The sequence below is a fragment of the Genypterus blacodes genome, unplaced genomic scaffold, assembly GCF_046128005.1.
Source record: "Genypterus blacodes isolate CSIRO-AG114 ecotype Tasmania unplaced genomic scaffold, CSIRO-AGI_Gbla_v1 ptg000029l_1, whole genome shotgun sequence".
Lineage (NCBI taxonomy): Eukaryota > Metazoa > Chordata > Actinopteri > Ophidiiformes > Ophidiidae > Genypterus > Genypterus blacodes.
Window position 1 is genome coordinate 3,050,016 of NW_027466842.1, and position 27,390 is coordinate 3,077,405.

The following is a 27,390-nucleotide window of genomic DNA, read 5'->3' on the forward strand; positions in this document are numbered from 1 at the left end:
TCTGTGTGTTTGTGTGTGTGTGTGTGTGTGTGTGTGTGTGTGTGTGTGTGTGTGTGTGTGATGAAGGACACACTGGGGGGGGGGTGGAGCATTTTAATCAATGCAAATAAATGAGTTTTTGTTGATGTTGATGATCACATTGCTGTTGTGCTGCAGGGAAGCTTGTCTTTGACTGTGTGTGTGTGTGTGTGTGTGTGTGTGTGTGTGTGTGTGTGTGTGTATGTTGAGTAGCTGAGACCTCTTATCTTCACCTCATAATGCGCAGGCGTGATCCAATCTGAGCCCCGCAAAAAGCCGTTACCGTCTGAGCGAGACGCTGTGTGTACGCGCCGCTCTTAGCATTCATGTGGTGTCCAAAGCGGTGGTGCCGGGGCGGGGAGGGAAACTGTAAACACATCGACCTCAAATGATCCGTGGACGAGAAAGAAGCTTCTGTCGCTTTCCGATCTTAGCGGACAACAACAAGGATCCAACCTGTGGATAGTGTGGAGCGCGTCCGCGTCCCTGTCCGCCGATACGCTCCGCTATCTGCTGGGACGCTTTCCCGAGCCCCGCGGTGCGCGTCTGTGTGTCTCTCTCTCTCTCTCTCTCTCTCTCTCTCTCTTTCTCTCTCTCAGTGTGTGTTTGTGCGTGTGACGCTCCGTTTGACCCGTGAAGCCGTGAGCGGATTCCTCATTTTATGAATGGCACTGACATGGAGGAAATACCGTTTCAGAAAGTCAAAACCAGGCGGAAGAGAAGTCACTGTCCACCGGGCGTCCCTCTGACAACCATCGCCTGCGAGGACGAGTTCGACTGCAAAGAGCTCGAGTCTCTGTTCCAGAACTACAACCTAAAGCTGGAGCAGACCTCCACCCTCAAGGCGCTCGCTGTCCTCATCTTCATGGCATCCACGCTGGCCTTGCTGGAGTTCCTGTCCGGCCCCAGCCTCACCATCTCCAAGGGGTCCCATCCGGTCCACTGCGTCGTCTTCGTCTCCCTCTTCATCGTAACTAACGTCAAGTACCTCCAAGTGACTCAGCTCCAGCAGATCGTCAATCTGACGCTGCTCTTCGGCTTCACCTTCTCCTTCCTCTGCTGTCCCTTCTCCCTCGGCGCGATGGGAATGGAGCCGCCGACGTCCCCCGAGCAAGGCATGTGGCAGCTCATACTGGTCACCTTCGTCGCCTACGCGCTCCTACCTGCGCGGACGCTCTTAGCCGTCGTGTTTGGAATAATGGTGTCCATCTCTCATCTGATTGTGACCGCCACTTCTGTCACGGTCAAAACACAGAAACTATGGAGGACGGTGAGTACACACAGGCTATACATCACTTTGGGACATTTTCCATAAGGAAGCCTATTATCATCTTCATCATAATCATCATCATCATTATTCTAGGGTCAGAAATAGGCCCCAGCGCGACACACAGAGTTCAGCACCAGGGACAGCTCCATGTGTCTGCACTTGGGATTTGCTTTTGCTCAAATTTGATGAAAGGAAATTGTATTTTTCTGGGTTACACACATGAAAACATGGAAGAGGCATGAAGGTTACAGGACATGCTGGGTTTTGGCATATGTGGAGCGAGCGAGCGTGTGTGTGTGTGTGTGTGTGTGTGTGTGTGTGTGTGTGTGTGTGTGTGTGTGTGTATTCCTGTTTGATCACGTTATGCTTTATTTGAAATGTTATTCCTGGATAACATAGATTTAGAGGGTCAAAGTGAACAATGGCAGAGTGTAAATGGCTGTTTCCTTGGGAATAGTTTCCCAAGGACCCCCCCAGAGGACTAGCCTGAGAATGGAGAGCCAGGGTGCCTTCCTGTTAGCCTCAGAAGTAGGACAAGTTGGACAGGCAGACACGCCACATTCAGCACCACGCAGTGCTCCAGTCATAGAAAAAGGAGGGCAAATGCATTTCATTTCACAGCAGAAACAGAAATAGGTCCAGCACTCTCTGTACATGTATATTTTTATACCTTTCATGCTACAGAAAGCATGCCAGCGCCCACACACACAAGTACACACACACACACACCGTTCTGAGTGAGTGTCATCAGGTGTGAGGAAGGAAGATATGTCACATTAATCAAATCCTCCAGAGGCCATGGAAACATTTCTGCCTCCATGCAACATATGGACAGGGAGATTGTGCATTTCCCGAGGAAGAAATTGGGATTTGATCAGTTCATCATCGCCTCGGACGACCAAGTAGATTGTGTTTTCCGCTATGTAAGCTATAGTATGAGATACCTGGGTGGTACGTGAAGGACAGCCTCAGTTTAATACCAGAGAGAGCTAATCCATTAAGCTTACAGATGAGCTGTGTGGCATGACCCTGCATGGCCCGAGCTCACACTAACCACCTATACGTCCAAACACACTCCACAGCCGACCTATAAACCTGAGTTATGATACTGTTGATGTAATACGTGCCTGGAATACATCCATCTCATAACAGAAAGCGTAGATATAAAGTAAATATTGACTGCAACCATTAATCTTTTAAGCACTGCGTTTTGGAGATACATCAGATTTCGGAGTAATATGATATTACATCACAAGCTCGCATGGAAACCAAACACCGTATAATACGTTGCCACTGTTATTCAGAACAACTTGAACCAACTTTGACCACAATTTCCATTGTAGATGCTTGGCAGAACAACTTCCAAATCCATGACAGGCTGCTGCCACAGACAGTCAAGGCGATTTGTCATTCATGTGACTGGGAAACATTGCGCCTGTCTGTTGGCATTAGAAGTCCTGTGAAACTGAAATAGTGTTTATCAGGATTTCTCAACGCCAGCTGTAATAAACATGAGAGATGAATGAGCTAACATGATAATTAATGGCTTAAATGTTTTCATTTCATTACTGTTCAGGATCAGATTCTGAGCCAAATATACAGTAACTATCATTATGTAACTATCTTAAGCATGTGAAGCTACATGTTTTCTTGCTTTGTCAATAATCTGATAGAGGGAAATTGAAACATTTGACCCCACAGTCCTCTATTGGATAAGACTTTGACTCTCCAAAGGGGGAAGTTCACCGTGAAAGAGTCCTGAGACGACGATAAGGGAGCATTTTTGGTGCTTGACCAATAGTTTGGGAGCCAGCAAATCAAGAAAAACTGCTCTGTATTGATCACATTGATGTCGAGACATATTCAAAACACGTTGCACACATTTTACATCCATTTACGTCCTAATTGTGTTTAAAAAAGTATATTTTCTCTGCATCAGCTGGCTCAATAACTTTGCCCCCCAATCAATCATTCAATCAATCAATCAATCGGTTAACTGATCAATCATTTGGTCAACTGACAACTCAAACTATTGATTAATATATCAACCAACAGATAAATTAGTTCACGAACATGAAACACGTTGCTAATAAATAAAATTGGGAAATAAATGACAAGAAAACTAAAAAAACAACAAATCAATTAATCAATTTGTTCACTGATTTGCACATTTCTTAATCATTTACTGAATTGCTTTAATGTGATGTATTGATTGATTGGTTATTGTGTCTGATGTGCGACACTAATGTTGTTGAGCATAATGTGATATGCTGATGAGATCCACATTCTGATGTTGAGAGCTGAGTTGAATGCGTTTAATGTTTTGTACGATCTCAAAACTGTAAATACTTTGTAAGTGAAAGTGTTTCATGTGTTTACTCTTTGCAGTTGGTTGCCAACACGGTGCTGTTCACCAGCGTCAACCTGTCAGGACTGTTTGTGCGCATCCTGACGGAGCGAGCCCAGAGGAAGGCCTTCCTGCAGGCTCGCAACTGCATCGAGGAGCGTCTGCGCATGGAGGACGAGAATGAGAAACAGGTACAGAGCAGCTCAAAGTGCTCAAAATGTGTGTGAAACTGTGTGTGTTCTCTTTTTTAGCCTTTGTGAGTCATTTCCACACTCCTGTCTTGCACATTTAAGACATGTAACACTTTTTTTTAGCTGTGCCTTTACATAATAATGCAAACAATACACAGTAAATCGCAGTACAGTGCAGTAGCTCATACGGTTCATTCTATCTGTGTGAAGTTTAGAATGCTCAGATTTTGTTGGCAGTGTGTTGATGAGGTGTTGATTAAACCCCATGGTGATATTTAATTGTATAACATTAAATTAAAAGGTGTTTGTAATATCCTGCTGCCCCTTGCATGTAAAACATTGTGAGATAATATATAAAACACCTTTATATACTGTAAATATAGAACTTTATGTTTCTCTTTGTCTTTGCCCCCCTGTCTCTCTTTTTCACACATACACACACACACAATCACACACACATAGGAGCGCCTGCTAATGAGTCTGTTGCCCAGGAACGTAGCTATGGAGATGAAGGAGGATTTTCTGAAGCCCCCAGAAAGAATCTTCCACAAGATCTACATCCAGCGTCACGACAATGTCAGGTAGGATCCCCCAAAACTAAAAGCGGTCGCAGCTGTGGAGCAGCGCCAGTGATATTCAACACAAACGCCTCTTAGCTGTGACTTAACTGATGCCACTTAACAGTAGATTATGAAGACAGCCTGTTCTTTCCGTGGGAGCATTTCCAGCTGAAATAGAAGATTAAACGCTGTCTCAACATGTTACAGCACAACTCTGCAAATAAACAACGTGTCCTTTGGAAAGAACCCCCTGAAGGCAAGGCAACGCGGTTTGATCTGACCTCACAGTGTCCTAAGACATTAACAAACAAACCCAAATGTTTCATGTTTCATGTCTAATATCAACTGTTAGGCCTCGTTCATTTATTCCAAGCTGAGATGTTTTAAATCATCGGTCTGAATCACCCTCAACCAAGGTCAAACTCATATGTTACGCTCTGGAATCTCTTGCGAAAATCTGGTCGTGCTCCTTTGAGATCAAGTATAAGCCTTTAGTGTTTGGAACCGTCATATCTCAGCAGTCCCCAGGGGGGCGGGAACAAGGAGTTTATGGTTCCTAGGTGAGGAGACGCAGATGAAACGGTGCCTGGCGAAGGGGGACATTTCTCTGGCACTCGTACTAGATTCTGCCCGGTTACCGAGCACTCAACTGTTTGGGTTCAGCTGCCCGGTGTGTTTTTTGCTCCAGATCATTAGCTTTCACTGCAGGTCGATGGCCATACTGGATCACAGCCACCTAACTGGGATATGTGAGAACCAATAGGTCCGCAGACACTGAGCGACAAAGCTCAATTAGTTGTTTCTTTACTTTGACTAACTACTTTGTCACTGCCTCCTATCTGACGTAGCTCCTCCCACATTTTGACATGCCCCTCCCACTTTATTTCCTGTCTGTTATTTCCCTTCATCTCATCTTCTCCTCTTACCCTTCTTCCATTCCCCCAGCAGGAGAAGCTTGAGGAGGAGAGTTTGTTTAACCTCAGGAACCGAGATGCTAAAGGGGATTACATGCAATGGAGACTTACTTCTTGTTACATAACACCGGGTGTGCAGTGGTTAAATATGGACACATCTCAGCGGAGCTCCTCTTATTGCTTTTGCGTGTTGAACTGCCTCAGACTCAGCCGCCCTTTGAGAGATCTGAGCTCGCTGCGGATGATTTATGTGATTCGTGTGGGCTCTAATTACAAGTAAACAGCGTGCAGCACAATTTACTCAATATTTTCTTCATTATGGTCCGAGACTGTGGGCAGTGTTGATTTGATTAAAATCCACCCAGGGAAATATTATAGTAATTATGGTTTTGTCGAAATAGAACTTTAAATCAATGAAGGAACCGTATGGAGTTGCAAACCTGATGTTGACATGTTTATTTAACAAGATATATGAAACAATATGCCAAATGTTTGTGGGAAAGGTTCATAACTTTCCACAGGAGGAAATGAGTGAAAATGAAAAATACTCTCCTACGCTGAAAGCAACTGTGATTAATCAAAGGAACATTTTAAAATCAATAATCAATCAAATCACCTCACAGTTTGTTCCTTGCCAGGCACAGGAATGTCCATCTATCATAGATTAATTTTAATCATTTCATGGTTCATTTTTGTCGCTTGTTTTGTCGCCCTTCTAGGAGTTACATTAATATTGCATGTTTATAGAAAGGTGATAAATCATTTAAAAAGTGAATTGTTTCAAATTAAACCGGCTCTATTTCCGTTAAACAACGCTCATAACCAAGGTCTTATGAGCATCTTAATGACAATAGCTTATCTTATATCAAAACTGTCATCCTATTTACAAAAGAACAACGTTTGGGTCACTAGGAGACGGGATTGCAGGGTCCTAAGCCTCTGCATGCGTCACATCCCTCACGGGGCCGGATCTCAGCACGTACTAAACACACACACTTCCTCCAAATGTTGACCCTTGAGTTGGCACTATGCTCCAGTCTTGAGCTGTGTGAGTGTATTGTAATCCCATCAGTCCTCCCAGCTAATACCTCCCACTGAGGAAAATGGGAGATTAGCATAAATCGGAGGACTAACTCCCTCAGACTGAGCAATGTTGATGAGGAAATGATAGATGAGGGTGTGAGGGAGGTCATATTAGACTAAATTACTTATCAGACAGTATAAGTCACACAAGAATAAGCCTGTTTGCATTTGTGTGGCGTGTGTGTGTGTGTGTGTGTGTGTGTGTCTGTGTCTGTGTGTGTGTGTGTGTGTGTGTGTGTGATGACGGGGCGTGGTTTAGCATCTGTTTGCAGGCGAGAGTTCACATTGGCTGGAGTGGCTCAGCAGATGCACCTGTATCCAATTACTAATTAAAACTCCCTATTCTTCTGTTGATGAGAGACTAGAACTTTCCCTGCTGAGACAGACAGGCAGTCCAGTCCAGTGCAGTCCAGTCCAGTGTAGTCCAGTCCAGGATTTACTGGCAATTCTAGAGGAGTGACACTCAAGTTTCACTCTCTATTCCCCTCTGCATTACACTACAAAATTGAGGGGGACTAAGGCAAGCACAGGACGTCCCCCCCCCCCCCCCTTTCCTCAGTGCTCTGCAGTATAGTGCTGCTATGATGAGGGGGACATTGTTGTTTCTCTGAACACTTGGGGACTGAATAACCTGGTGTCCTATTGAGAATTCTGTGCACATCACTTCCTCTCTTGAAGATGACATACAGGATAAATGTACTGTATGTCTTATCCTTGCATCATGTTTAAAATTGGGCCCCACCAGTGGTTAGGCTCTAAAAATAGCAACTACATCTCTGTTCCTTTGTCCAAATCTTGGGTAATATGTTTTTCAAATAGGAATCTATACATATATACCTTATACATTATACAGAGATTGATTTACTCTGAAAGCTCCAATATACCCACTTAGTTAAGGCAAGAACACGACTAACTAAGTGGTGAACACAAGCTTACTTACTTCTGTTTGAGGCCTTCATACTCTCTCAACTGTTCCACATCTATTATTATTATAATTCTTCTGTTTTCTAAGGTTTGAAATCCTGCAAAAGAACAAGCAGGTCAAATTGAAACTATTCATCACTGCTGGTCCATTAAGTGTCCCTCATGCTCCTTTACTACTCTCCCACCATTACTACTGAAACGGTGTGAGAATGAGAATGGCAGGGAGCCAGAGACATATGGGTAAGAGTTATAATCAGTAACTTCACCTTTAAAAAAGCAGCAATAAAACAATTTAGAGGAAGATTTCAAATGTTCTGGCGTGGAGTCATGAGTGGGCATGGAACAGAATTCACTGGTGTGAGTTTGACTCACACAACAAGGCTGGTTAGTCAAAATCAGTTTGATCTTCATCCATCTTCTCTCTCGCTCTATTGTTGCGCAATACCCACACTACAACTAGGTGTTGTTCTATTTTGAGTTTTAGCTCATTAAACTTATAAAATAAAGTCCATTGCCCTCATAATGGTGACACGTGAGAGACAATATGACATTTAGAGATCCACCCTTTAGAGATCCACCACCCAGTCACACACACACACACACATGCAAGTTCTTTAGGACAGTCGCAGTTTGCTGACTAAAACCATTCGCACCTTCCATTGTTGCAGCAGCACTCAGGGCAAATTCTCCACAAGCAATGTCTCTGCTCAGCTCTGATGCAGATTGATAATGAGCAGGCTCTCAGGGACAAATGGAGCGTACTAAGACGCCAGTGTTTTCAACAGAAGTAGACTTTCCTTCAGGCTTTGTTGTCAAGTTTATAATGAAATGAGAGTTCACTCGCGGAGCGTGACCGCGCCTGGGCGGTGGCATTAGATGGCGTCTGTGTCGTGTCCACCTTGATCCCTGTGAGAACCCTCTCGCTTCTATTTTGGGTCACTGTGGCTCGACTGTGGCACCTGTCAGCCAGCGAATGGAGCGGGTCATTAATTTGAATGTTTGATTAGTTTGCAGTAAACACATTAACCAAAAAGGAATGTTCAAATTGACTTTGGCTCAGGCTTCCTAAATGTCATTTTGAACAAATTCCTGTAAACTAATCTGATCAGGCAGCCAATAATCTTGTTTCCAGGATACAGTTTAACATGCTACTATAAATAACCTGCATTTATTCAAGCCCTTCTTCTTTCTCTCTCTCTCTCTCTCTCCCCCCTCTCTCTCCCCACGTTACAGCATCCTGTTTGCAGATATTGTCGGGTTCACCAGCCTCGCCTCCCAGTGTACAGCCCAGGAATTGGTTAAACTACTCAATGAGCTGTTTGGAAAGTTTGATGAGCTTGCCACGGTAAGTCCATTGCCCTTCTTTGAACTCCTTAACCCTCAAAGTACAGTCACAGGTGTCGTTCTTCCACGCGAAGAGCAACTTGCACCTGCAATGCTCATGTCCAGTATCTGTTGTGCTGTAAGTAACTGCAGCCCATATGATGTTTAATATGATTACCCAGTGGTTCATTTGAGGAGGAGGCGACAGACCCCTTTTAATCTAGACCGGATTTATCCAGGGCTAAACCTTGCCTTGGCTCGGGTGATCTGAATGAAGAGACTGCTGACTTGTACTTATCCATGTGGGAAGGATTTCAGCGCCCATCTGTCGGTGTTTTCACTCTTTATGACTTCTGTAGTGAAAATCGGCGCAACTTCTGCCCCGATAGTGGCTTTGTGTTTGGCTGCTGTCACTTTCAACAAACCAAACATCTATTCAGAGCTCTATAGATGCGCTAACATGCTTAGAGGACCTTTATTGGTGTGAGGGTTGAGCTCCTGCCTTATCTAACATGTAATCTAGCTTCTATTACTTAAACTGAGCACATGGCCTCGTCAAATCCATTAATCCACAGGATTAACAACACAACAAACCCTTTTTTTGCTTTCACAGAACGCTTCCTTTGCCTTATCGACACCTCTATTTTTAACTTGTTTATATGCATAAAATAGAACCGACCAAAAAAGGGAGCGGCTCTTATCTGACTTGTCATTTTCAAACACTTCTCATTTTCTCATCCATTAATCTCGGATCATTTGATTTACTCGGGAAGTTTAATTTTGCCCAGCATTGTTTTCATTTCAATTAAGATGCTTTTTAATTTGGCTACAGATTATATACTTCACTCTTCATTTCCCAAATTAGTTTGTCCAGAAGGAATGCAAACTTGATCTGTCACTTTTCTTGTTGAGAGGTCTCACTGGTCCAGCTGCCTAGATGGGTCTCATCTCCGCTTTGGCTGCTAGCTGGGACCTTGGTGTTACACTGAAAGGATGTCCCCAGCCATGAAACTTGTCATCAAATGTTCTATCTTTGCCCTGACCCAAAGCCCCAATCATACTGATCCACTTTGGCAGGAAGTGGCAGTGCCAGTGACTCATCGCTGTGGTCACTGTGGGCACGCAGACTCTTCTCATTCCATACGAAGAGCGGGCGATGCCACATGGCCGTTGGGCATCATCTCATAATACCATTCCAGCACCATCCCCACACCACCTGTCCACTCTTTGGACTTGTCAAGCTGCATGGGAACTGTGCCAGGAACACAGTGTTCTCCTAAAGTGCTATTGATGTAATAAACCAAGGCCCATCTCGTCTCCTCTCCTCTTATATTAAACTGAACTAAACCCAAATTGCCTCATGCTTAAAATGCAAGACCTAATTCAGTCCAAACTCAATCCGACTTCGATGGCCGCTACGCGTCTGTGCCGACGTCTACGCGCCTCCCAGATTTTTGTCTGCACCTGCGCAAACATGCAAAAGCTAGAAAGACCAGATTTCAAGTTATATTTGGAGAGAAGCTGTGTGAGAAGATCCATTGTTGGAAAGAAGTCACCTAGACTGTGGAAATATATGTGAAAAGCAGAAATGATATTTTTCACACAGCATTCGCTTTGACAGCTAAGTGTAGCAAAGATAGGAACTGCTGCTGCTGTTGTAAATAAGCTGCCATCTTGATTTCTAGTGAATGTATGTGGAAGCAACCCTGTGCATTCAGAGTCAAACGAGTCGTATGCAGAACTGCTTGTGCGTATGCTGCTATCTGTGTCCACATCGATTTTGAAGCACAATCTCGCCTTTAGAAGATGTGGCTGTGCTTGTTTTCTATTCTTGCCTCGGTCTAAAAAGAGTGTGTGCACCTCTGTGATTCAGTATGGATACCAAACCTATTTAAATGAACTATATCAAAGTGGAACAGCCATCCTGTTGTCAACTGTTAAAACAGCTTGAAGTCCCAAAACACAAATCCTGTTGCCTTCCTGTTATGACAATAGAGCATAATGGTGTGCTATAGTAAGAACATCTTTAACAGGGTAAACATGCTAAAATATGAGTCACAGCTGTTGCCCTCCTTTTAACATCAGTAAACACACTCTGCTCCTCTCACGGAGCCTCTGGGTGCCGTCGTGCGTCGCGGTTGGACCACAATCACAGTGGGAACGAGTCAAAATTAGACTGTAAACAGAAACGTGGCATCCAAGGGACATTGACTTTTCCAAAAAGAGTCACATGTGAGAGGAGGGTTTGCATTAAAGAGGAAGGTGACATGTTCTTCAAACTCTTTTTCTCTCTGGCCAGCACCTGAAACAACAGTTTATGTTACGTACAGCGACCCGCAGATTTATTCATAGCTGTTGTGATGCTGTAACATTAATAGCTCTGGAGTGGATGCATTTTTATGTCTATGTGTGCGTGTGTGTGTGTGTGTGTGTGTGTGCTCGCATCTTCGCTGTTTCCATGGCAGAGTTTCACAAAGCTTTTCATCCCTGTCTCCCTTTTTTTTCTCTCCCTCTTCTCCTCTTGCAACACCTCCCTGCATCACAGCTTTCAGACTCCTCCACTTCTTGTTTCTCAGCTTTTTGATTGACACTCAGCAGCCTACTTCCCTCAACTGTGTCTTTTATGGTTCTCCACACACTCTTCCCCTCTCATGTTTCCATTTTTAGGACGGCTCAATGATACATCCAGCTACCATCTTCTACTTTCTCAACAAGCCAATGCTCCTTTTTCAGTCTCATACTATGACTGAGAAAGCGTGTCTGTTTTCAGTAATAGCATCAGTTTAAGTGCATATTTACTATTTGAAGATACACTATACAGTTTAAACCATTTCTTTTCATTTAAAACGTTTATTTGATATGACAAATTAAATGTTAGAAACAACATAAATGGAAGACATGAGTACAAGATAGCAGATGATAAGACAACAAGTATGTTTGTACAATGCCAACAAAATCTGCACCATTTAATGAATAATTAAGAACTATGCACTGCCCCCCTGTGACATCTGCCAGCCACAAAGCTAAAGTCTGAGTGCAAACACAGCTCGGATAACCGTGTTTGAGTTTGTCTCATGGTGAGCAGGTGCAGGGATCACTTTCAGTCCTGTAGTTTGGCTCGGATGCCTGACGATGGTACAGACTGGGGACTGGGGCAAACCCCAAAACAAACAAGCAGGCTGGGTTCTTAACAGGAGGGAAAACAAGGAGGAGGTGCTTCTGTCATGTGTCAATAAAATAAGGCTTAAAATAGATAAAATAAAATAAACCGTTGCCATCATCTTATAGCCAAACATTGTAGTTGATATGTCCCAAACCGATGGTACAAACAAATTGCAGCTTATATCTTTAAGTGTTTTATTTAGACATTTTATGTAATATTTCATTCATTTTATTGATTATTTTCAACAGAGGCAAGGCATTGTTAGAATATTTTGCTTTGGGAGGGTGAGAAAGTCATGTATGTAAAACATAAAACAAATAAAAGACCTTAACGGCTTTAAACTGTTAAACTATTGATCCCTGAACTAAACAACGCAAAATCAACCCAAACTCAACCAAGCTGGCTCATCTGGCACAGCGATCTATCACAATGAGAGCAAACTTGAACGCAGCACAACCTTCCTGGATGTCGAGCAGCAGCGAGGCGGATTGTTTCCTCATTCACAGCCGAAACAGAACGCCACCTTACGGGGCTGTTTCAAGTTCCCCCGGGCTTGATTGGGACGTTCCCATTGGCGGAGGCGTGGCAGGGGTCGTCCAATCAGCATAGTGGAATGGAAGCAGGGCGAACATGAACCTTTCCGGTGCGACTCCGCCCCTTCCACAGGAACAGCCAATCCTGATGTCGACACAGCACAGTCGTGTTTGCATATTAATCCCACTCAGTGAAATAGAAGGCAAGATAAATCAAATAAGGCAAACAAATAAACATACAGATGCATAACCTCCCCTAGAGGTCATTGTTGGTATTACATTATATTATCAATTTGTTAAAATTAAGTATTAAAATAATACAAAACAATATTCACTTAATAAGAAATCGTTCATAATATTATAATAAATAATTGGCAGAAATGTTAACTGATGTAGAAATGGAATGCGATAGCTAATATTATCTGCACTCTATGCATATCGAATGAATCAACTGGAGACTATTGAAAGAATATTACATTACTCTTTCCATTTTCTGTTTCTGTTTTAGTTTAATAGAGAACTTCAATGTGATTATGCAGTTTGTAGTGTTTGCTGTGTTACAGTATAATGAGAAAGAGTCTGTCTCAGTTACAGCATCGCTTTGTGTGTGTTGATAATAATTCTCTCACACAGGCTTTAGCTGAGCTGCTTCCCCAAGTAGATATCTCAGCCCATTTTTTATTTATCATTTCCATTTATTTATCAGTTCCAAGGAATCAAATATTCTGCCAAACAGTCTCAAAAGTCTGGTCACACTGAACATTTGTTATTTGCCATCTTTGTCACAGCTATTTGTCATATCCGTCGTATCTGTTAAAGATAAGTAACAGATCTTCAAAAGCAGCTCACACCTACTCACCAGATATATTAATCATTTGTTGTTGTACATTACTGATTTTACATTATTTCAAATCAAAACATCAGATAACATAAAAGAAATATCCAGTCACAGCTCATATGCAGCAGTGGAGAGGAGCCAGGAAATTTTGAAAGGCAGCCTGGAGGGCCTTTAGATATTATCTCCTCGCTGTGTTAACATCAAATACTTCAGTACACCACCTCAGTATTCTAAGGTTCTATCTAGTTTGACATAGTTTGGGTGGAGGATGCGCTATGTGCTTGTATATTTCAAATTTATGGGCATAATAAGTCAAAAACTCATTCGGCGAGCCAGAGTGTTAAAAACTTCTTCTCAAAAATGGGTCTGTGGGCAGGTAGCAGATACTACGTGGCGGCAGATACACCAGATACAATCCTGTTAGCACCAGATAATCTGGTATCTGGTGTGTGCGTGGGATAATATTTGTTGCATCATTTTTTCTCCCTCCAATGTTATATTTTAGGTAGTTCACGACTCCGAGCTTTGTCTTTGTACCTTTGGAAGACTCACTGAACTGTTGCTACACTTAGTTGACCCATTTCTTCTACCTGGAAATCATTTACTGAAGGTTATCCTACCCTGTGTTTGCCCCCCCCCCTCTCTCTCTCTCACGCTTTGCCTGTGTGTGCTGATGTGTTTGCTAATTTGCATCCATGCATGTAAACAGGGTGGCAGGCTGGCCCGGGAGGTGCACAAGCTGTCATAATACTGCAAGGTCCCTTTGACACTGCAATAGGTTGTGTTCAGCTGTGAAATAACAGGTGGACGGTGCCTTCATGTACACCGGTGACAGCACTGTTTTCCCCTTTTTAAATTAAGACAGCGCGCACAGGTCTATTCCGAGCGTTGCATTCTGGGAAATGAAACAAGTAAACATCTGGGACGTTTAGGAACAAGCAACATCACAAACAACACTTCTTCATGAACACTATGTCTATCTTTCTTTCTGTGCTGATGACCACTCAGATTGCCCACAGTGCTTCAGTCACATGATGGTGGTAATCCTGCTTGGGTCTGATTCAGCTCCTAAACCCTCACAGTGCAGATTAGCACAGGAAAAGTACAGAGTGGGAGACTCTGTATAAGTACCAGGGCTTTCCCCTCCTTCTTGGAGCTTCAGCCAGGCCACACTGAAGCTCCATCTGCTACTCCTCCTAGGTATGTGACCTAAGCTACCCTTACACCCTTGAGAGCCCTCCCTGGGAATGTTACATTCATAAATAAGAGTTATATATTCATTTACAGTCTTTCTCATTACATTGGAACATGTTGGAGAACAAATTAACAGTGTAATCAAAGATGTCATCAAGACACCTATAGACACCCAAATGGCATCAAAGTTAACAGGATTGCTCAGAAATATGTTCTCTCATATAAGGAGTCTCTTCTATATTTTGTATAATTGTAAATTCAATATCATTCTTTGCTTTTTGAGCATGTGTATGTGTGTAGAATAACTTTGGCATAACTATGGGACTTGAAGCTGAAGTTCTTCTTCTTTTCCACTGCACTGCATTCAAACAAATTACTAAATGATTAATTAAAAAGTACAATTAACCAATGAGTGATGAAAATATTCTTAAACTGATTATGAGTCATTTCAGTTTAGAATTCAGTATTCAGGCCTGCATTTTAAATAGTAAACTACTCGCTCTTTTCCTTTTCATACCTTTCAATCTCTGAGCTGTACATGAACGGCACATGCGTGAGCCTTTCTGCCACCGAACACTCAAACATAAAGAGCACAGCGTGTAAAATTACACGGGGTAAATAGTTCCTTTGCTGTCTCTTTTTCTGCATCATGGCTTGCGTGTTAAAAATAGAGCATTTGTCTTGTGCCCACCAACGTGCATAATTATGAGTCTCTGTGCTCTTCACATGCACAGACAGTGATCCCATTACGTCCAAGGAAACAATGAGGGGTTATGAGGTGTCCACAGTAACCAAATCTCCCAGATGAAATGAATGTGTGTTGCTCATATCCTCTAATAATGAGTTATATTTGTAAGCCACCTTTTTATGCCACTGCTTATTCTCCCAAAAGACTGAGTGTGAGTCACCTAGTTCACATTAACATGAAACTGCTGCATTGACTTAGACCTACACAAGAAACAACTCAGTGCTGGTCTAAATTGAAAGTTTTATGTTCAAATGTGTACCATATAGATTTTAGTTTGTACATATCCACAGACTCTGCATGAATATTTTAACTGTATAACCTTATCATTTATTTATTTATCTGTCTGGCACAGTTACAGCTAAATATGTCTGTCACTGCTGTCAGCCAGGAGATGGTGTGTAGATGATCATGTGTCTCCTACATATGGAGTCCCTAGTAAGCCCATCTGTCCACCTGAGTGCTGGCTGATGTATTATTGGAAATGGTATTAGTGCTTATGACATGTGGAGGGAGTGTGTTGCAGTGAAAGAAGTGAAAGAACAAGTGTGTGTAGAAATGTTGTATTTATGTCATTGGGACTCTGTAATGGCTTATCAGAAACGATGCTACTTGCGCTGGTTGAATGTTTTTTATCACAGTGCCGCCTGGATACTGCTCCAGGATATTGGAGGAGGATGAAATCTTCACTCAGACTGACATTTCCTCTCAAATCTTTTGTTTTTTTCATTTTGTAGGAGAACCACTGTCGCAGGATTAAGATCCTGGGGGATTGTTACTACTGTGTGTCTGGACTGACTCAACCCAAAACAGATCATGCCCACTGTTGTGTAGAAATGGGTTTGGACATGATTGACACCATAACGTGAGTGTTTACACATGAATTTGTAAGATAATACGATAATGGATGGATCACACAACTGCTTTGGTAAACGAACGCAAACTCGTGATTGACAGCTACAGTACGTGACCATGGGGACTGAACGTAGATCGATCATTTAGGCATAATTTACCACCGTTCTATCAATGGAATTTGCTCAAACAGGAACTGTAGAGACTTGAGAAATTGTTAATCTATTTCATTCTAAACACTGGTTAAGTGAGTCCGTGATGAGAGATTTCTTTCAAGGAGGAAAAATGCAGGCTGATTACCCGCATGTGTGCTGAGTGCATTCCAGCACTGAACATTTCAGAGAGCGAAATTACGCTTGGCTGAGAGAGAAAGGCTTTAATGGAGAGTGAAAATTCGGTTTTATTGAGCATGAAAGTGCTTGTTTTCCTTGCATATCCTGCACAGTTTAGATCTTGAAAAAAGGGCCAATAGAGTGGGAGAAACTGGGATGCAGCAGCAGAATGAAACACATATATGCAATCCTGTTAATTGGGACTGCCAGGATAAGATGATATTAAACTTTTTCTTAACACTCGAGACACACAAAGCACAAAATATGCTCACTTAGCAGCCATATCGTTTTTCTTTGTATCTGTGCACGTTAGCAGAGCATTTATGAACACTAAAGTATCTCTTCTATGTTCTCCACCTGTCACTTCCCTCCATTGAGAATGACTTACAACATTACTTTGCTGTTGTTCTGCCTCGATCATTCTTTTAAACCAAATATTCTAATGATATAAGAACAGTAATGTTTAAAGCAGCACTGATTATTTTATCCTTTTAGATGTGGCCAGTGTTTATACATATTATGATAAGAGTTGTGCCCTTATGCTTAATGGAGCTATGATGGATCCACTCATATACATACACACATCTAATTGCTTTATTTTTATTCATTATTATACTAACTAAACCAGGCACATTTGTTTTATCTTATACATGTTTGTGCATCATTTCAGCTGCTATAAATATTAACGTGTATCTGCTGCCATTTGTTCCTTGGATTCATATACAATCTGTCTCAAGGTATGTTATCCACATAAGGAAAAACAAATGTTAACGCAAGGTGTGAATGCAAATCCTGACTTCCGACGCAGCCATAAGTGACACAACCTCACCGACACGCACCAACACGTAGCTAATGTAGTTACATCAATGTGTTATGCCCCTGCAGGTCCGTAGCGGAGGCCACCGAGGTCAACCTAAACATGCGCGTGGGCTTGCATACAGGTCGGGTGCTGTGTGGAGTGCTGGGCCTTAGGAAGTGGCAGTATGACGTGTGGTCCAACGATGTGACGCTGGCCAATGTGATGGAGGCAGGGGGACTGCCTGGGTCAGTAAATAAATCCCACCCTCTACAGCTACAGACATCAGGTTTCTTTGTTCATTGTTCAACGCTGTTTAAGCCAAGTGATGAAAAATGTAGTTATAAAGGTTTTTTTTTTTTAAGAATGACATCTCAATGAGTATTATTGTTCAGTTAAATGTTGTCAAAATTGCAAAACGTTACAATAGAACATAACCTGACCAGTGAGTGAGTCACTGACCGGTAGCTTATGTCACAGCTGACCAATCAGAACAGAGTGGGCGGATTGAGAAGGGAGCCTTAAAGACACAGTACCTAAAAAAAGCCCTTTATTTATTGAGCGAAATGCTGCTGGAAGGAGGGGGGAGTAGGCAGATAAGTGGGAAATTGTGTTTTTCTGTGCATTGATGTGTCACAAAGGTTTCAGAATAGACCACTTAAATGAGAACGAGTACACAGGAAAATACCACATCCTACAAAATTTCAAAGGAACAATCCTGCATAAAGAGACTCTTGGGTTTGTTGTTTGGGGATCCTGCCAGATGAAACAAGTGCACTTATCTCAAGCACTAGAACGCTCACACGTTGAGGGTTAATAGTAAGAACTGAGGATAAACTTAACAACATTTTTGTCACATTTAAAATCCCGATCTGTGCTCCTGGCGGAAACAAAACGATTCACGACAAACGACACCCTCAATTCAAATATAGAGAGGCAGGACCGGAATCTGCTGCTGATGAAACAAGCAAACAATATTTCTCTGTCTAACTATCAAACTAGAACTCAGCTACATTTGACCTTATCTCTCGTTTATTTCACAGAAAGGTCCACATCACCAAAACTACACTGGAGTGCCTGAACGGAGACTATGAAGTGGAGCCAGGAAACGGACACGAGAGGAACGCCTTCCTCCAAAAGCATGAAATTGAAACCTTCTTTATAGTGCCATCTCACCGGCGGAAGGTACTGTGTTGTATTTATGTCCCGAGGGACAGTGAGAATTTTGTGTGCATTTCTATTGACGGGTAAAAAATGGCCAAAAGGTATCTTCAAGGTGACTCGTATTAGACCTTGGCCGTAATTGAACCTACTGTGATAATGCGTAGACAGTGTACACATTGGCAAAGCTTCTGCCGGCCATAATCCATCTTAATGGACCTGCGTGGTAAGTCAGATGCTAGATTACAAAAAAGCTTATCTTGACCTTGTCCTCTGTGCCAAGATCTACTGTAAAACCATCCTTCAAATAGAAATGCAACAGCATGCAGCATGCAGCATGACATGATGGAGCTCTCATGCATTGCAGATGATCTCGCATCCAGCCTGTAATGTATTGACTGAGATTATGAAGAGAAAAAAAAACAGCCAGAGGCATCTCTCATCTCAAATCTGCACACTCCAATAAATTTACACTTATGGGTGTGTGTTGGTGCCAACACACACGCATACACACAAAATCTCCACCAGATGTGCCACAAGCAGCTGGAGAGGGAATTTCAGTCTTGTCTTTGTATCAGTCCTCCAACAGGCTGCTTCTGTATTCTCCTCCCCTCTCCTCCCCTCTCCTCTCCTCTCCTCTCCTCTCCTCTCCTCTGCTCAGACTTGCATATACTGGTCTTTATGTGAACTTGTGTGTATTTCTCTTTGATATGTGGGAAGACTGTGCTTATCCTCTTAATAAAGCTGATGGTTAGTCTTCATCAAATACATGGCTTAGAGAGAGATGCATCCTGACCAAGCTGCTGTAGTGCCTTTAATCATGCATGCTTAGCGACACACTTGCAACTTAGCGTACCGAACAAACCATACCTTTCATTATACAAAGGACTTCCATAACTCATGCTTCATATTTATCACGTTTTCTTAAATAACTTAATGAAAGGGAAGAGGGCAACTAAGTCCAAAAACTGTTAAAGTAACCAAAGGGATTGACCTATTTTCCCTTTAACCACTTGCTCATTAAATTCCTCACTACAGTGAGTCTGATATACTAATTGCATGCGTGTGTGTGCATTGTGCACGTGCATTCTGTCAGATGACTGTGCATGAGTTGACAAGTTAGTCCCTTACATAATATATCTTACTGTGTGGGGTATCATGTCTTAATAATCCTTGTTCCCATTTCTTATCTGGTGACAGATATTCCCAGGATTGATTCTTTCGGATATAAAGCCCGCCAAAAAGATGAAGTTCAAAACGGTGTGCTACTTACTAGTGCAGCTTATGCACTGCAGGAAGATGTTCAAGGCTGAGATTCCCTTCTCCAATGTCATGAACTGCGAGGATGGTGATAAGGTATCGACTCTCCGTGTGTGTTTTCACGTTTCATTGTTGTTGTCAGTGCTGTGAGTATTATCAATAGAGAAAAAACACTTTAACATTCTGTCTGTCTATGAGTTGCCCCAGTTACAACAAAAATAGTGAATGCTTGTTTCCTAGATTATGCTACAAACATAAAGCGATGTCTGAAGAACCGGGCACCTGTAGAATAGTGGTCTGGAACATCTGAGGGGTCTTTGACAAACACTGAAATAGAAGTGGAAGAGATTCTTTTAGCTCTCCTATTGTGATTTCAGATATTACCACCTGCTACTGATGCTCTCATATCTATGGATGTTACCCTAATGTTCCCTGTCACCTCATTAAACATTGTACAGTGCACTCCTGCAGTAATTCTTGCTGTACAGCCAGAGGTTAGATAGCCTGGAGTGCCTCCTGTGTCCTTGGACGGATGCTCCAAATGGAACTTTTTCTGAGGTGATCTGAGGGATTTCCCACTGCATATTTGTTGATATAGAACCAAGCCATATTTTAGGTAAAATTTCATTCAAGATGTACGGTTTTGACAGAAATTAGGCTAACCCTATCCAGGCAGTGATTTTGGGGTGTTATCTGTCTGCATGAATCAATAAGCAGTGGTGACCTCTGTTTCTTGCTCTATAGCCACAGAACAGCAACATTACTTTGTGATCTAGTTTGGTGTCTTAGAGTTTGTGCCCGGAAGGAATCCTGCGACCTGGCAGTTGTACGATTCTTGCATCAGCTGCTTGAATGCCAGATGGATTCACAGATCTTTACCATAACAATACATGCTTATATCTGCCCTTATGTCTACATCCCCACTAACAACAGTGTTCTCACAATGGAGAGGGGAGGGAGATTAGTATAAAGCCCAAAGAAGGAAAAGGAAGAGGGTGATGGGTTAAGTGAGACACACACACACACCTTCCACTGAATTGTATTTTCACATTCCAACCACACACACTCTAACTGAAATGACATATGCATTCAAGGCACGGAGGAGAGTGATATGAGGGACAGAGGATGAATGAACAGGATATTTGGAGCAGCAGGCGCAATGGCCGACTGATGTCCTGTGCACAATATGGAACAGGAGGAGGGGATAAGTGTGCATCTGCAGGCTAGGAAAGAAGGAAAGGAAGGAGAGGTGGAGAGAGAGAGAGGAAGAAGTGAGGTATGAAAGATAGGAACTGAAAGAGGAGGGGAAAGGGGAAAGAGAGGCGGGATATGGGATAAAGGACAGTAGGAGGAGGGAATGGGTAGGGGGAGGAAACCAGGAAAGGAGGAAAATATGCAAGGGAAAGAAAGAAAGAAAGAAAGAAAGAAAGAAAGAAAGAAAGAAAGAAAGAAAGAAAGAAAGAAAGAAAGAAAGAAACCCACAGTCATGTCAAGTCATGAACAATGCAGTGATCCATGCTCACCCATTGCCCCCTGCCAACTGCACCAGAGAGCTGCACAGTTCATCTAACAAATCAAATCAAGTCACACCCACACACACACACACACACACACACACAAACACACACAAACACACAGACACACACACACGCACATTAACTCACTGGCTTTGCTCCAATGCCCATTGAATTGCAATGACGCTCAGTTTGGCTGGCAGACATACTTCGACACAGTGGGGTAAATTCAGTAATAAAGTGAAGTGTGAGGGCAATGTCACAATTTGAATGTATAATCAGCTGTTTATTATTAACTCTTCTTTGCCCCTAATGTGATAAAACACCAGCAGTGCAGAGATTTTGGGCACCGCATTGCAGTGTTAGTTACCAAACTACTCTCCCAGCACTGAAATTTCAGCCAAGATTTATTTTTATCCCACCAGCGGAGGGCCATGCGCACGGCTCCACAGAAGCTGAGGAACCGTGCCAACACCAACCAGGCGACGGTGATCCAGAGCAGCCCCAGAACCCGGGTCAACCGCTACATCGGTCGGTTGATTGAGGCCCGCCAGACCGAGTCGGATACGGCAGACCTCAACTTCCTCACACTCATGTATAAGTGCTCTGAGCACGAGCAGAGGGTGAGGGACCCTAGAGCAGGAATGCTGGTTCTCCATCCTGGTCCTTCCCTGATCAAACCAGGACCAGGATTGAGAACCACTGACTTAGACAGACATTTGTGAGCATGTGATGTACAAAACACAGAATGTTATGGTATAGTTGTTTACTCTTATTTGGTCTCTGGGGCTACCTAGTATCACCAGGTTCCTGATGAATACTTCACCAGTGCAGTGGTCCTTTCTCTGATCCTAGCGGCCTTGTTTGGACTTGTCTATCTTCTCATCATACCACAGTATGTAAGACGCTGACAGAGTCTTCTTTGAGATCTTTGTCTTCACAACTAACCTGCCATTGTCCCCTTTCCTTTCTTTTCTTCTTCTTGCCCAGGGGCACGGTGGTACTAGTCCTTCTCGTCTTCTGCATCTGTTTCCTAGTAGCTTGTATCATGTACCTGCATATCACTAGAATACAGGTAAATACCATATTATCATTATGTAAGTTAGATTTCTTCACATTTACAGGGTAATTTGGTCAAGGATGAAACTTCCCCAGCCTCTCTTATACAAAACAAGACTAAGACTAAATCACTTATAACATCTTCTCTCTTTTTCCTCAGTGTTTTCCAGGGTGCCTGACCATTCAGATCCGCACTGCTTTGTGTATCCTCATAGTGCTCTTAATCTATGCTGTGGCCCAGGCCTGTGTGGTAAGTAGGCATTGCAGCAGGAAATCTGATGCCACAAATGCACCACATTTTCGACCAATCAGTAGTGAGCGTGTCATCTTGGTTTTTATCTGTAATTATAATTCTTCATTGCGCTCATCAGAGGAAGTTTGGATGCCGGCTTGCAACAATGAGATGCATTGTTTTCTTGTGATTACATTGCATCAAGGAATCTGAGATGATGTTATTTTTGTGAATTATGTATTAAAATGTGAGCAGTGGCAGCTGAGCTACTGGGCTGCTGGAAATATTCATACAAACTGATTTATCTGTAAAAGTGATTTAACTTGGTGACACTCGCCAGTTTTCTCATATTATTCATACAACCCTAAATTCAGCAATGCGGTTTATGATGTTTGATGTCCACTATCAATAGTGACCACTGTGAATATTAACATTTAGATTGGCTTTGCTGTATATATTAATCTACACAATGAAGAATCACATTATTGAGCGATATAACCCCACATTTCAATCTTAATTTCTTAACTGAAAGTCCATTACACATACAAAATTGAAATAGATAAAGTACAGTGAATTTATGTTCATTAGCTGACCAGAAATATTACTGTTGTGGGTTCTTAATGTTGCTCTGAGTCTGCTGTGAGGTATGCTAGTACTGAAAGTTAGCTGATACAACTTCACATGTGTGGTACAGTGTCTGTCACCATATTTTTGAAGATTTCTGACCTGTTTATGATTCCCAAATAGAGAAAGAAACAATTTTTAAAACTAAAAGTAAACAAGATTACACGTTATATCCAATACTATCAGGCTAAATTAGACAATCCTCTATTACAGTAAGCTACATGCTAACTCACGTACCCGAGTGTGTTTGTGTGTGACAGGTGGGCTGCATGCCTTGGTTCTGGGGTAGTGCCAACTCCAACAGCTCCATCGTCATCATTGATGTGGACGGTGGCGCCAATCGTACCATGGTGGAGCTTCCTTGCGACGGTGCTCGCTATGCCTTTCTGTCCTGTGTGGTGGGCACGCTCACCCTGGCACTTTTCTTGCGTGTCTCCTGGCTGCCAAAGGTGGCGCTAATGCTCCTGTTGGGCGTGCTGTTCATCACGGTGCTGGAGCTCAGTGGCTTTCACAAGACTGCAGGGTGAGGCTCACAACACATATGTGAAATAAACATACCAGAGTAGACAGACGTACAGTTCATGTGTGTAATTTTGGTCGTTTCATGTCACACATACGCCCACATACCTTCCTACACACACACGCAAATGTAAACCAGAAACTCACACATCCTACGTTTGCCACATAATCACATCTTACACTTACAGCCTCCAGATTCAGCCCGACTGTGATTGGCTGCGGGCTGAGTGGCAGCAGTTGTGTCTTTGTTTGAGCCGGACATAAACAGGAGATCGAGGCGCATTCACATGTGATGAGATGTGTGTGAAGGAGTCTTTGCTTGTCCTCAGCCCACACACTCTTTCATTTGCCACCCTTTGAAGCAGCACATGTGCTCATTAGTTCCGAATCAGAAGCTCTAAAGGACAATGTGGGCTGAATGATGGGAGCACCTAAACGGTTTCCGGCTCCATATCAAGGGGTCTGGGCAATGTTATTGAGCCTCAGGTCATAAAAGTACTTCTAAAAATTATTTGGAAATCGCTTCTCTTTTTGGAAACTGGATAGACTTGGATAGAAAACCTCTGGCGAATGTGACAGTGTGATTTCTGTGTGGTCTGCTCCAGCGCTGTGAGGTGCTTGACTTGTATCTTGATCTTTTCCACAGTGGGGGGTCTCTCTACATCCGGGGTTACGAGCCCATCCTCTCACTGTTGCTCTTTGCCAGTGCTCTCGCCCTCCACTCCAGGCAACTAGACCTCAAACTACGCTTGGACTTTCTATGGGCTGTGCAGGTCAGGAAAGTGTGAGTGTGTGTGCGTGGATGATTTCTTCAAAGATAAAAATGGTTGTTAATGACAGCAGCCAGTACGAGATTCAAAAGTGTCCTTGAATTGGTGCCACGTGTTTCTCTGTGTAGTTGTTGATCTTTGTTTGCAATGGAAATGCTGCCATCTGTGGTTTGTTATATGTAAATTATCTGGTTTTGTTTTGAAGGCTTTTATATTCATAGGCGGCCAGCTGTCTGTTCTTTGACAGATATGATAATGGTTGGGTTTAAAATACTAGTGTGTAGATTCTTTATTTTTTTTATTCAGTGATTGATTCCTTGAAGTTGTAAGCTGAACCATAGCAGTTAATTACAGTGGCAGTATCCTAGTTGCCTAAATGTGATGTTCCACTCGGGAGGTTTTATACTGACGCCTTGTGGTGAAAAGCTGAAAAGTCCTCGTGATTGTGTGTGCAGGCAGAAGAGGAAAGGGATGGCATGGAGAAGGTCAAGCTGGACAACAGGAGAATTCTCTTCAATCTTCTGCCCGCACACGTGGCCCAACACTTCCTCTTGTCCAATCCCAGGAACATGGTAAGACAGGTAGAGAGACAGAGATTATAGCAAAAATAAAGGAACAATCAATATTTGGGTCCAAGCAATGAAACATTCATTATGTTATCCGCTGTTTCTGCCTGTGATCTTTCCATGTGCATTAGGATCTATATTATCAGTCCTACGCGCAAGTTGGAGTCCTGTTTGCCTCCATTCCAAACTTCAACGATTTTTACATTGAGCTGGATGGCAACAACATGGGAGTGGAATGTCTGAGACTGCTGAATGAGATCATCGCAGACTTTGACGAAGTAAAAGACTGAAAAGACTTTGCTCTTTGTTTTCTACTCTGAACATACAGTAGATCCAATGCATTGGCTATGTGTGTGTTCATCTGGTTGTGCTTTTTGTTGCAGCTCATGGATAAGGAGTGTTACAAAGACATCGAGAAAATCAAAACCATCGGCAGCACTTACATGGCAGCTGTGGGTCTCGTCCCCACAGTTGGTACAAAGGTGGAATATCATTTTCGGATTTTATTTTTCTACTTAGGAAGAAGCAAGTCTTGAATCAATACTTATCTCTTGTTGTGCTTCCCTGTAGGCCAAAAAGTCAATTTACGACCACCTGAGCACGATAGCAGACTACGCCATTGAAATGTTTGACGTGTTGGATGAAATCAACTATCAGTCATACAATGAGTTTGTCTTGAGAGTGGGTAAGTCCATCCTTGTGTCATAGTACATCAGTATGAATGCTCACCCCTGTTGGGTGGCTTTCTTGGTTTGACACATTCTGGTGTGGGCTTTGTGCAGGCATCAACGTGGGGCCGGTGGTGGCAGGAGTGATCGGGGCACGGCGGCCTCAGTATGACATCTGGGGGAACACAGTCAATGTGGCCAGTCGCATGGACAGCACAGGAGTCCCCGGAAAGATACAAGTACGCAACACTTTAAACTGACGTGTCTTTCAAAACATCATCGCACTTTAAATTAACAAACTTACAGGGATCAATTTCCCAAAGCTCCTTTCATTGCTTTGTCAGCCATTGGATGGTTGCAGACTGTGCCTTTGTTTATTTATTTTTGCAATTGAAGTGAGACGTGGTTTTACTCCTAGTCTATTTGACATTTTGTTTGTTTGCCTGTCTCTGTCATTCAGGTGACAGAGGAGGTCTATCGTCTACTGAATACCAACTATGACCTGGTGTGCCGTGGCAAGGTCAGTGTCAAGGGTAAAGGTGAGATGCTGACCTACTTCATGGAAGGGAAAGTTCAGGGCGTGGGCACCGTGACCACCTCTTCAGTGATGCGTTCTGTCAGCTTGGCACGGCGGATACACTCCTGTGGCAAGACCAGCACCCCGGCCAATCTGGCCTCCTCTGCAGCCAGCCTGACTGCTCATGCCAGCGTGTGCAGCACCAATCAGATGAGCACTGCCAACAGCAGCAACAGCCAATCAACTTGCCTGCCTTCGTCCCGGGTGCCTGCAGTGGGTCAGCTGGAGGAGGAGGATGAGGATTTAGATGTGACAGAGATCGAGATTGAGGCTGTGGCAGAAATGGCGGTGTAGGGGAGAAAGACGTTACGCTAGCGGAGTAAAGACAGAACAGGCCGACAGGAGAAAGGGCTATCCAGGTCATTCCTACGAAGCACAATCCAAAATATCCTTAATCGGGATATGAACTTCCGGAGTCATGACGTGGTGGGACAATCACGGCTTTGAAGGAATTTCAGCAGCTTGTCACAGTTTGGCGTGGAGAAGATGGGCACCTGGTATCTCAAAAATCCTTTTTCAACATCTTTACACGAGATGGTTTGATGAATGGTTGCCACAGATCCAGGTATGGCGTGCGTCCGCATTTTGTATGTACATACTTTAAGTACAGAAGATATGTACATCTAATCAATATCCAGAAAGGGACTGATCGTACTTTTGCTTTTGCGCTGTCTTTCTGATTATGCCAAGGATACATTGCGTTATTTACAGTGTAAAACAGTGTTATTTCTATTCGGTGTGTGTAAGCATGCACGTGTGTACTTGTGTGTGCGCGTGTATGCACGTGTGATTATTTCCGAATTGTACTGAAACGGCGCGGGATACTTTTTTCTATTCAGAGCTCGAAGACGAAATAGGCTTTTTTGAGATATATTTGATAGTGCATGACTTTTCCAGAGTTGACAGCCATAGTAACAGTACACCTAGAGAAGGAAAACCAAAGTATGAGCTTCTCCATGAGCTGCGTACATTGCCTCAACATACAAAAAGAATACACATTTTTATCGTGGAATGATGATCTTTGGCTATTTGTTTGTTGTTCTTTTTCTTTTTTTGGAATAAAACTATTTTGCAGAGAAACATTATCACTGACCACCCACCCTGCGACACTGCAGAGGACAAGCAGGAAAACACTGAGTGGTTGAAATGACTGAGAAGTTGACTGAGACCAATCGTAAAGTGTCAATAGTGAAAGCCTTTTTCAAACAACAAGACACCATTTTGTTTCAAACCTTGCTGGTATTTTTTTAACCCGTTCCTCCCTGTCACATTACCTGTTTTCACATTATGACGTGCCCTGTGTTAACTTGACTCGCAGGAAAGAGTGGTTGAAGTCCAAGGGAGGAGCTAAAACATG

The 27,390-nt window shown here is 42.9% G+C and overlaps 1 protein-coding gene across 2 annotated transcripts; it reads left to right on the plus strand.

Moving 5' to 3' along the window:
* Nucleotides 1–679: 679 nt before the first annotated feature.
* LOC142994354 (adenylate cyclase type 1-like) lies at nt 680–27,250 on the plus strand. 2 transcript variants are annotated; one of them, XM_076145146.1, is made up of 20 exons: nt 680–1,288; nt 3,677–3,826; nt 4,289–4,407; nt 8,541–8,652; nt 15,841–15,968; nt 17,173–17,331; nt 18,127–18,268; nt 19,445–19,600; nt 21,444–21,641; nt 21,816–21,913; nt 22,009–22,093; nt 22,238–22,327; nt 23,194–23,456; nt 24,099–24,225; nt 24,678–24,794; nt 24,920–25,066; nt 25,172–25,270; nt 25,359–25,473; nt 25,571–25,695; nt 25,917–27,250. In XM_076145146.1, exons 1-20 carry the CDS (start codon nt 680–682, stop codon nt 26,325–26,327), a joined length of 3,450 nt encoding a protein of 1,149 aa, XP_076001261.1. In that variant the 3' UTR covers nt 26,328–27,250. The 2 variants fall into 2 exon arrangements, with proteins under 2 accessions (XP_076001261.1, XP_076001262.1); XM_076145147.1 differs by having other exon boundaries at nt 695–1,288; nt 24,678–24,803.
* Nucleotides 27,251–27,390: the final 140 nt, after the last annotated feature.

Coding starts and splice junctions, on each gene's coding strand:
- LOC142994354 (XM_076145146.1), top strand. CDS start 680: ATGAATGGCACTGACATGGAGGAAATACCGTTTCAGAAAGTCAAAACC. Junction 15,969..17,172: donor GACATGATTGACACCATAAC/GTGAGTGTTTAC, acceptor ATGCCCCTGCAG/GTCCGTAGCGGAGGCCACCG. Junction 25,474..25,570: donor TGAGTTTGTCTTGAGAGTGG/GTAAGTCCATCC, acceptor GGCTTTGTGCAG/GCATCAACGTGGGGCCGGTG.